This window comes from Symphodus melops, assembly GCF_947650265.1.
Source record: "Symphodus melops genome assembly, chromosome: 7".
In the NCBI taxonomy this organism is placed as follows: domain Eukaryota; kingdom Metazoa; phylum Chordata; class Actinopteri; order Labriformes; family Labridae; genus Symphodus; species Symphodus melops.
The window spans coordinates 7,874,180-7,885,904 of NC_136697.1; the positions used below are offsets into that span (position 1 = coordinate 7,874,180).

An 11,725-nucleotide genomic window follows, 5' to 3' on the forward strand; every position below is an offset into this window, starting at 1 on the left:
GCTTGTGTGTGTTTTTTGTCTCAATAGAACACATCATTTACACATTTACGCATGGTTTCACATGTTACTTTCTGCCTTAGTATTTAAACCTTCCACACACACATCCAGGAGAATACAAATGTCAAAATGTAAAAGTTCTTCAAGTACATCGTTAGTTTTGTCCAGCAGTTTATTTTTTGTACAACTTCATGTAAAAAAGACTGAACATTTGATGGTCATGGATGTCATAAAAGCCACAACCTCAGCTGTTGGAAATTAGGGCAAATAGACCAAGGTGGAGTTTATAATGGTTCACATCTTGGCTGTATTTTATGTCCTTGCAACTTGTGAGGCAGTATGTGGGTCCTTTAAACATATAAAAAACCCCATCTGATAAATAACAGTATTCAGTGATCTCAACATGACCACAAAAGTACAAAATGTGAGTCTAGTGCTCTGAATATATATATGTATAGACACTGGGTTTCTTCACAGTACATACAAATATGTTCATTGTTTTGAAAGACAAAAACGAAATCAATACCTGTGCTCCCAGTGGTAGGTCTGGGCAGTTCTCTATGTTGAAATGTGCCTGTTGGATGTTCCTCACGACTGCTCATTCACACATGACCGATAACTTCTGTCTGCTGATGAAAGCTAATTAGCGTGTCTACACACCTGGCTCAACTGGAAGAATAACATGGAGACTCATTCCCTGACACTGAACTCAGTGCTGCCTCAGCAACAAGAGACAAAAAATGATGAGATCACCTGGATTACATTTTAAGCACAAAATAATACAATTTATATATGAACCAGAAAATAGGTAAGTACTTCAACTTGTTAGAGTTAGTAGAGTTAGTATGGCCAAATATGATGACTGACATCGTTTGGCTTCATAACTCTCCCTCAGAAACAACAGTTATCGTTATACAATTTACAGGAACCAATGGGTGATGTCCCTGAGATTACCGCCATGTTTGATATGGTCAGTGGTTTTATATTCTCTGCTGTTTTAAACTTGTTTTTGGTCACACATCCATCCATCCACTTGCCAAAGGTTGGCTTGCGGTGGCAGCAAGCGCAGTAAGTCAACCAAAACCTCCCTCTCCCAAACAATGTTTTCTAGCTCCCCCTGGGGGGTTAATGGTGAACCATTTCTAAAAATAAAAATTGAACATGTACAGTATGTAAGGTTAGTTTATAAAGACAAGTCCTCCAACATTTTTTCATGGAGTCAGAGTTCAGTCGACTGTGAGCGGCTCTTCACAGACTGTTCAGTCAATCAGAATAAATTCAGCTTCACTTCAGTCAGCTGATTCAAGAGGTTAACAGAAGCGGAAAGACGAGGTTTTATTACCACAGGATCAAAAAGAAAGACGGCTTTCTGTGTCTCTCAGGGTGAAACCATCATCTTCAGTACAGTCATCTCCACCTGAGCTTAAATATCTGCTCTGGACCTTTAAACTGCGTTCCTGATAATAACACATCTGGATTAGAAAACGGCAGCAGTGACCTGGAGTCATACGCTGAATCTTTATCGCCATTATAGCAGATTCCTCCCTGGTTGGACGCTATTGTTGGATCGCCGTGGTAACAGACTCCAGATTGACCTGGTTGGATGCTGTTGTTGGATCTTTTTCACCTTAGTAACAGCATCCTCACTGACCTGGTTGGATGCTGTAGTTGGATCTTTATCACCGTGGTAACAGACTCTTGGTTGTATCTTGGTGGATCCATCATGCTGTACTTTCAGGTGGTGATCTTGGCAGCGACAGCGATGCTGGTTTATTACTGTGAGTTCACGGACACGTTCAGTCCAGCAGAGCAGGGCTTCATCTGCAGAGACGCACATCTATCAAAGCCTGATCCTGGACCAGAACAGGACAGTCGAGTGCAGCCTGTGATCCTGTTCTCTGTGCTGGGGGGCCTGCCCGTTGTACTGGTGAGTTTGACTGGGATTTGAAAACAATCAACAGGAGGAAGTCTATTTTATACAGTATAATGTGTTGAGAAAGTAGGGAGAGAGTGTAAAAAATAAATATGTTCTTCTAAGTATAGGTCTTCAGATTATCCTTCAAGACTTAGATATAACTTGTGGCTTTAATTTGTATTAGCTCCCTGAACATGGAGAGTATTTCAGTAGTTTCAAAGTATGCCATGTTGACTGAGCATTGTCAGAGTACAATCAAATTCATGACAATCCAGCTGTGTCTAAATCATCTCAATGACCCAGACTCCTTAGTCTGTGAAGCCACTTCAGTTGATGCCTGCAGGTTCATGTCGGGGTGGTGCTGATTTTTTGGGGTGTAGACAGCAAAGGCATTGACAGAGCAGAGGGAGAGACCAGAAATGATTCATCTTAAAAACCAGTCCAGCTCCACTTCTCTGCCTCATTATTTGATTGCATATAAACACCTTTTAAAGGTGTATGATGTGGCTGCTTTTTTGTTCACTGTGAATTGGAACACAATGAATCATGGGAAATTGATGGTTGCACTGGATAAATCCTCTGTTAGCCATGGAAAGTTCCTGCACACCACTATCTCTAGTTTTTGAGGGAGCCTTTAAACAGGACAGCCCATAACAAGTGTCTATGAAGTAATGCACCCTCTGATTGGGAGCACACATTTCAGCCCATAGAGTCCCTACTCACATATGCATGCTCTGGAAAAGGGCCAGTGCAATCCTTTATAGTTTTAATGGTTTCTAGAACAGCAAAGACCAACAATAGATAGCCAACTGCAAGTGTAAAATTATTATTAAGATAACTGTGATTTATCGCTCTCACCATCTCTCTGTCTCTCTCTCTCTCTCTCTCTCTCTCTCTCTCTCTCCATGAATGTCTTTTTTTATTTTAAGGGTATCAAAACTTATTGCATTTTGTGTTTCTAGCAACATGTCTTTAATTTAATTTAATTTAATTGAACCAGATGATTAACCCATTAGGATCAAGATCTCTTTCATGGTGACCTGGTCAAGACGGCAGGTCATAATAAAAATGACATGATTAAGAAACAGTTTACAAACAATAAGTTAAGCGCAACAACAATACAAATTTGCAGTTTGTTCACAAATTAATTTCATTAATTTTAATCATACCTGCATATCTTCAATGATGGCCAATCAGATTTAAACATTATTCCAACAATTCAACAATCCAAGCATGAATCATTCCTTATAATTTTTTTGTTTTCTGCAGATTTCAGGAGTGGAGCTCGTCATCTTCCTCCTCAACTCCAACTCAAACAACCTGTATGACCAGGAGAAGGTGGTTGTCCTGGGTGACTGTTGCTACGTAAACCCAATGGTGCGCCGGACCTTCCGTTTCCTCGGTAACCTAAGAGGAAATATTCTCCGTACATTTAATTTGATGTTTATTGCAATACATAAAGTCACCTCTTGGGATGGTAACTCATCAGTTTTGTTTATCAATTTCATCGTCAGATATTTGTGTTACATCCGTTTACCTCAACTGTCTGTGTTTGGGTCCTCATGGTTTTGTCTGTAAATAATGTGTGTGTATGTGTGTGGGTGTGTGTGTGTGTGTGTGTGTGTGTGTGTGTGTGTGTGTGTGTTGTGTGTTCCTCTGCAGGTGTGTATGCCTTCGGCCTGTTTACGACAGACATCTTTGTAAACGGCGGTCAGCTGATCACAGGTTCTCTGGCTCCTTACTTCCTGTCTGTTTGTCGGCCGAACTACACTGCACTTGGCTGTGATGACACCTTTCTCTTCGTCAGCCAATCAGACGCTTGTAGTGGTGATCCTGATGACATTATGAGAGCCAGGAAGACGTTTCCATGCAAAGAGGCGGGGCTTAGTCTATTTACAGCTGTTTACCTCTCAGTGAGTGAGATCTGACTGAAACACTCTAATAATAATAATTAATAAATAATAATTAATAAATGAAGTGGTAATGAAACCTAAACTGTGGTTTGAAATCAATTTATTGAAATATTTTCTTATTGCATTTTTCAGATGTACATCATGTCATGCGTGAGGTCCAGTGGAGGCCGTCTGACTGGACCCCTCCTTAGCCTCTCATTGGTCGGTCTAGCCATGCTGACAGGCGTCAACAGAGTGGCCGAGTACAGAAACCACTGGAGTGATGTGATATCAGGACAGGTCATCGGGGGCGCTGTTGCTGTCTTTCTGGTGAGTTCTTTTTCATCCTGAGCTGTACATGTGGACACACTTTCATGAATGACCATGAGAATACACTATTGTAAGATCATCTGTTTTGATTATTAAAATAAAACTATGGTGGCTGGGAAGTTTAAAACAAACTTACAGAAAAGTGTGAAACCCGAGACAATTAACGACACAGTCGTCCCTCCAAAGGAATTCATTGACTGCATCTCACTAAAACACTTCACCTCCAGCATTTGGTACATTCTTTTTTCAAGCGAGACTCTGCCATTTGTAAATTTGTCTCAGCACTTTTTATGTTTAAAAATGTTTTCCAAAAATTATAAATTTTTTACACTTTGTAACTTTAATTTGAACTTCAGCGACTGTTGATGATGGCTATAAATCTACGAGATGTTTTGTGATGCATTTAAACTTCCCTCCTTTGTCCTTACGGATTCATGTTTAATCTCACAGGTCACTTGTTTATTTCTTTCATGTTCACCTCTGTTATAGATCTGTCAAAGGCAGCTTGGGTCTCAAACTGATATTTACAGCTCTAATTCTAAATATCAGATTCTGAGAGTAACAGAACAGAGTCTTGGAAACCTGCTTTGAAAAATAAACAAGAAACTTTCATTCAGTCCTGTCCATCGATTTAAAAGATAGTGCATGAAAAATGAAGGAAGAGGCTGTGGTTTATCATGATTAATCTTACATTTCACTAATAATCCACACAACTTTAGAGGAACATCAGGGTTCAACTTTTTTTTATCACGTCTTCGTTTCAGTCCATAACGACCTGTGAGCGCGGCTCTCTCTTTCTTTTGTTTCCAAATCATTTTTCTTCAGAACACTCGAAAGGTGAATGATGCGCTGTGTTAGTGTGAACATGAAGCTGGAAATACAGAGGTTTCATTTGCATGAAAAATCATTTACACATCAATGTTAGGGTTTTGATTAAGCACTTGCATTAACACATAACCACCAACAGCCCTTCTTAATATTACTGTTAAAGTCAGAAATGTTTTTCTTTTACTTTAAACAACTTATAAAAAAGCTTGAACATTTTGAGATGCTTATTGGCTGTTATAGACCTGATACGTTTTATTAAAGGATAACGGGACAGATCTTTTTGGGATGTAACAACATATATTGCTGCACCATCTGCAAATAGAGATAAAGCATTGACTGTGTTGTGAATTATAATCGAGGTCATCGCTTTGCTCGCTCTAAATCTGCCGACTATAGGACCTCATTTTGAGATACTGCAGATCAGATTTTATTAAAACATTCTTTAATTACAAAACACTAAATGATTAAAAATGAATGTCTTTGCCTCAGAATAAGCAGAGACTCACCATCACTTTGACTGTGTATCCCTGTGCTCTCGGTCCTTTATCTTTAACTGAAACCTAATGGACAAACTCGCTGCAGGACACACGCACACTCGACTGAACTCGGATTCCTCTTGTGTTTAACTAGTCATGCACGACAGTTCTGAAGAGGACAAAGACCGGCGTCACACAAATGACCCAAACCAAAACACTGAAGATACACACCCTGCAGTCAAACATCCCATCATGCACTTCTTTATGTCAGGCTTTTTCTTTAATGTTTGACGACATGATACATCTATATTCACTTTTCATCTCGCATTAAACTCGTGCTTCTGTAAATGGCTAAATGTTTTTGTCTAAGTGTGTCTGTTTCCCCTCCTGACAGGTGGTGTTTGTGGTTCAATATTTTAAAAAAAGGCGTGTGATGTCACACAGTTTGTCCGATGCAGGAACAACCAACACTGACGAGACTGCACCACAAAACCTGGCAACCAGTGACAAATGTATTGTTCCACAGGTAAGAAAAAGGATGTTCACAAAAGGATTGTGCAGCTTTAGCGCCCTCTATCATGTGTGAAGAAGACAAAAGGACACGCTTTCCTTGCAAATCAGCACCATTGCAAAAAGCTTCTAATTCACAAACACTGCAAAAACATATGCACAGATAAAGTGGCAAATAACCTACTTAACTTAAATCATCTTTTTAGAGGGTTTTTTTTTTCTCTTCCTTCATTATCCATCCTGGGTAATCAGATTCACTTTCCCCACCACTACTCCGCCCATGCTCTTTCCTCTCAGGGCTTAAGTGTTCACATCAATCCTTAGAGGCAACTTTTAATGTATTTTTCTCTTTTTCTGCTCCTGCAGAGTCCAGGATCCTTCACTGAAATAACATGACTGTGACTCCCCTGAACAAGGGGACACAGCGGACACCTTCACACCTGGACGTTCACATTAAAGACTGACCTTTAACCAATATGGCTGCTTTTCAACAGCAGAGAGTGGGCTCTCTTCTCCCTCAGTACAGACTGACAGTGACAGTTTACTACTGCTGTGGGTGGGTTTAACCATACTGTTGGTTCCAGGTACAACCTGCTCTATACTTGTCTCTAGACTGTGGTCTCATTGGCTTACATTAAAGTCTGTGTAAAGCAAAATTAGAAATGAGCTCTTTCACCTCACAGCGAGAAGGTTCCTTGTTCAAATCCTCGTTGGACAGGGTCTCTCTCCATGGAGTTTGCATGTTCTCCATGCCCATGCTGGTTCTCTCCGGGTACTAAGGCTTCTTCCAACAGTACAAAGACATGCTCATTAGGAGCCTTTCTGTGGCAGACTGAAATGAAACAATTAAAGTCTCAGGAAACTCTGAATCTCGATGTCCTCCTTAAATCACGAGCCCTTACCGACTTAAATGACGTCACCTGGAAAGTGATTGTATTCACGAGGCTGTGAGGCCTACAATGGTTAAATACAAAGGGGACAGCACTTTGTAACTTCTCTGTCACCATTACAGCATAATGACTTTTACATACATTTTTACTGGACTAACTCACTGCCACGGCGCTTATAAGAAGTTCTACTCAGTACAGGCCTTTATGTAAATGTCTTTGTTGTGGGATAAATAATGGTTTATCTGATCTGATATAAATATAACTGAACTAACATGCTTTCTGTCTCTTTTGTTTTTGTTCATAGACTTTCAGAGGAGTTCTGAAGCTGTAGTATAAATAAACCTTTTTGGTAGACTGTAAATAGAGCGTAGCTTTAGTCTCCCTGCTATTTTACCGTAGCTACATGTCTTCCATTTTATGGCATTTGTTAACCTTTCAATTGTTGTGGGCTGTCCCGGGTAATCATGTGTTTATGTCACAATGCTGTATACTATGGGTAATTCCCTCACGCTAAGTCTGCAGATATGCCCACTTACGGAAAGGCTGTGTAAGGGTTTGTAAATTCATCGAGATGCGAGATACAATGGGACAGCACTAAGCCCACTCAGGAACGTGCACCAACGTCGGGGAGTGTGAACGATATTTGGCCTCAAATCAGGTGAGAGAATCAGATCCTGACTCTGGTGGCTCAGACGTAGTGTAGGTCTGCACAGAGCTGAAGCCTCCATCGTCAGGTTGAAGCAGTTTTTGGCTGTTTGGAGAGGCATGTATTTTTTTGTTCTTGGTTTCGATGCTTTGTGAGGATCACTAATCGCTATATTTGTCATGATTTAAAAACTTCAGACATTCACTTTGAGAAGTCGGCTTGATGGTTAAAAACATGGTCTTCTGTTATTTAAAATTTATTTGTTGTTGCTTTACAAAGACATTGACTGCATAAAGGTGTTTAAAAGATCTGTATATACTGTAAGATATAAAATGTATAAAGTTATACAGTTTATGTTATTAATGTATACATGATGATAGACACTCATAGGCCACTTTATCAGGTACACCTTGCTAGGACTGGTTTGGACCCCCTTTTGTCTTCAGAGCGGCCTTAATTCTTTGTGTCATGGATTCAACAAGGTGCTGCAAACATTCCTCAGAGATGTTGGTTCATATTGACATGAAAGCATCACAGAGTTGCTGCAGATTTGTCATCCATGAGACGAATCTCCTGTTCCACCACATCATAGAGGTGCTCTTAATCAGACTGAGATCTGGTGACTGTGGAGCTCATTTAAGTACAATGAACTCATTGTCATGTGGCAGTCTGCTGCTGTAGCTCATCTGCATCTATGTGCGACATGTTGTCTTTCTATTAGCTCAAACCAGTCAGGCCATTCTACACCGACCTCATCAACAACACATTTTCGCCCAGAAACCTTCTGTATTTTATTTTTTTTGGACCAGTATTTATAGCAGTTGCTGAAATACTCAGACGAGCTCACCTGTGTCACGTTCAGCAGTTGAACAGCCGTACCTAATAAAGTGGCTGGTGAGTGTATGTGGATCATTGACTGTAAATACAGGGTGACAAACAGCATGTTCATTATGACATCAAACGTTGTAAAATAAAGTCCTATCATTGCTCATCAGTAATAATCTAAGAGTTGTAGATCATTTTTGGATGCTGCTGGTTATATCTGAGTGTGTGTGTGTGTGTGTGTGTGTGTGTGTGTGTGTGTGTGTGTGTGTGTGTGTGTGTGTGTGTGTGTGTGAGTGCATGTGGTAAATTAGCATGGAGAACGAGCAGTTCAGATACAATAACTTAGCTTGGGTTGGGAAACAGAGGGTTGCTGGTTCAAGTCCGGGTGTAGACTAGCATATGGTGATTGGAGAAAAAGCTGGAGAGGCGGCCAAATATGTCCAATCCTGTCACAGCCTGAGGACGACCATCACAACACCTGACAGGTGTAGAGTCACCTAACAGCACACACTGCTTTATTTTATTTATATATACTGTGTATATGTTACAGCTACTGTTGTGTTTGTATTGATCCTTTAACAGTAATGCTGCTTCAGTGTTTAGATTCAAACGTAAACAAGGAGCTGAGCGTAGAATCAGAATCAGTAGAACGTTCGTCTGTCCTCTGTGAGCTCAACAGAACATTTTAGACTTTAAGGTTCCACCTGCTCAGTCCGCAGCTAACCTTTGGAGAGGTAAGTCACCTTTTCCCCCTCTGAAGGAAACTTTTTAATCCACCTTTTCTGCTCACTCAAACCTTGTTATGATGGAGGAGGAGCACATCTACTCTGAATGTTGTTCTTTCAACTCAAGGACAATTTTTCATCGGTTTAATTCTAAATATCACAACTATGTAAAGTAGTTCAGTGTGAGCAGGTTGTTATTTTTTGTCTAAACTTCGCGTTTACTGAACTTTGTTGCGTTTTCGTCGTGTGTGAAATCAGCTGATCAGAAGAAACACATTTTCTCTCCTTTCTTAAAAAGCGTCTTTACAAAGAGTGGTTCAAAACAAAGATTTTATCATGGCACAGAGATTCATGTCATGTTGTAGTCAAGACCACATTAACCGAGTCCAAGAGAAACCCAAGACCAGAGTGCTCTGAGACCAAGACCAAGACTTTTAGGGATCAAGACTTTGTCAAGACCAAGGCAGGATGAGAGCCAGACTATAAATCACTGAAGAATCATCAGCACGTGTGCAGGAGGAGTGATCTGTTTTCTCTCTAATCACAGAAATGACATGTTCACATAAGTGATCAGTGGTGTCTGGATTTAACAGTGGTGTCTGTTCTCATTTCTGAAGAACAACTCTCTGATGATGCACACACATGATGGTACACAGAGCAGAGAAGTCAAATGTGTCTTTGAAATGAACATGTCATGTTTGTATCTGAATAAGTTACCCAGTGATCTTCAGGAGGTTAAGAGTCACATGTTTCTGTACAGAGAGAAACGCTCGTTTGATTTACGTTGTGAACTAAAGACAAAGATCCCTCTGCGCAGTTACGTTCAGGAACGTCACCTTTAGCTTTGGAGAGCGGCAGGTTTGAGACCTCTCCAGAGGAGGATCGTGTTTGTTTGTTGAGTGAGTTTAATGAAGTTCAAAGTGAGATTCACTTCCTGTTTGACTATCCAATGTGACATCAGAAGAGATGTACTCTTTAGAAACATGTCCTCCATTCACGTTGATTTCCTCTGATTGGATGATTATAAAAGATTAAAGTGGAGTCGTGCTCTCAAACCTGTTTTGTAGCAGATTTCATCTGCAAAGCATGCTGGGAGAAAAGACAGAATACAGTGTTTTAGACGGAGCTGTGAAAGGAGCGTGACACTTGTTATGAAATGTTGAACCAACCGTGAGCTTTGGGCTCTTTGTGTGCACGACACAGAAATAAATACAACCAATCAATTTACAATCAGAGTGTGTGTGTGTGTGTGTGTGTGTGTGTGTGTGTGTGTGTGTGTGTGTGTGTGTGTGTGTGTGTGTGTCATCGTAAGCAATGGTGTTTTTTGAGAACATGTTCTTTAAAGTATTTGGATCCAAAACATCTGTCCAAGTTCTGTCTCCTGAAGCTCTGGACCCTTCCAGGTGTGAGAGACCTTCCTCTCCAGGGGACATCGAGCAGACCAACAACATCTATAAAGGGACCACCGACCACCATCCCTTCATGATTGTTGAAGACTCTGAGCAGAGGAGTGAGAGCCCTCTGTCTCATCGAGTAAATGTCCCTTCTCTGAAGGACCGGGCAGGAGGAGGTGAGAGAGCCTCCTGCACTGGAGTAACCGTCCCTCTGAGAGCTTCATATGAAGCAGAAAGGAGCGTGAGAGACGGAGAGAGGAGAACAAATATGCAGGTCATAGTCAGGAATTACCTCAGGTGGAGAGAGGAGAGGAAAATAAAACAGAAGCTCTCTAAGCAGGAGAAGAAGGAGGAGAAAGAGCGAGTGAAAAGGGAGAAGAAGGAGAGACAACAAGAGGAGAAAGACAAAAAAGAGAAGGAGAAGGAAAGAAAGAAAAAGGAAAAGGAACAACGGGAGGAGGAGAGGAAAGAGACAGGAGAAGGAGGAGAGAGAAGCAAAGAAGGAGACAAAACAACAGAGGAAGGAGAGAGTCAAAGGACTGATGGAGAGAAGGAGAAGCAGAGAGTTGAAGCTGCAGACACTCGTCCAACACCTCATCCAGCAGAATAAGACCGAGCAGGAGGAGAGCAACACGTTCAACACCTCCTCCTGCAGCTGAGAGAGACTCCGTCCTCGGCTCTTATTTGCATGATGCAAAATCAAGCAATAAATAAAAACAAACAGTTTGATTGCACAGTTGAGTATTTATGTTTTTATTGTTGCTCCACATGTTTAACTGAAGCGACTCTGGATGCTTTAAGGCTTTGTTCAGACTGCTGTCCAAATCCAATTTTTTCCCCAAATCAGTTCAGAATCCAATTTAACTGATTGAGTGTCCACATTACAAATTGCAAGTGACCATCTCCAATCTACCCTTCTGTATTGACATGATCTGATCCACATTGATTTCTATGGTAACAGGTTACGCTCAGGAAATACAACTTCAAAATGGATGACAGAGAAGTGTGTCTTGTCGAGCAGTCTGTCCGCGGGCTTGTTTGACTTCATGTTCATTTTTTTTCTTGCTGTTTTCTTCCACTGACCAAAGTTATCTTCCGGCTTGCCTGATCTACGTCGTTGTCATTGGCAATGGTGTCGCGTTGCAAATGATGCATAAGACACATTGAAGTGAACGAGATGTTCAGATTGAATCAGATCTGAAGAAATCAGATTTGAATCCCATTTGAAACCACCTGCATATGTGGTTTGAATCAGATTTGGAAAAATTAGATCTCATGTTGCTGTTTGTGTCCAGAC

At 40.9% G+C, this 11,725-nt stretch overlaps 1 protein-coding gene across 1 annotated transcript; it reads left to right on the top strand.

Annotated features, from left to right (window-relative positions):
* The first annotated feature begins 1,604 nt into the window (after positions 1–1,604).
* On the top strand, positions 1,605–7,055 carry LOC306827408 (phospholipid phosphatase-related protein type 5-like). The gene is made up of 6 exons (XM_079349197.1): positions 1,605–1,924; positions 3,182–3,314; positions 3,575–3,825; positions 3,958–4,134; positions 5,833–5,964; positions 6,315–7,055. Exons 1-6 carry the CDS (start codon positions 1,721–1,723, stop codon positions 6,342–6,344), a joined length of 927 nt encoding a protein of 308 aa, XP_079205323.1. The 5' UTR covers positions 1,605–1,720; the 3' UTR covers positions 6,345–7,055.
* The last annotated feature ends 4,670 nt before the right edge of the window (positions 7,056–11,725 follow it).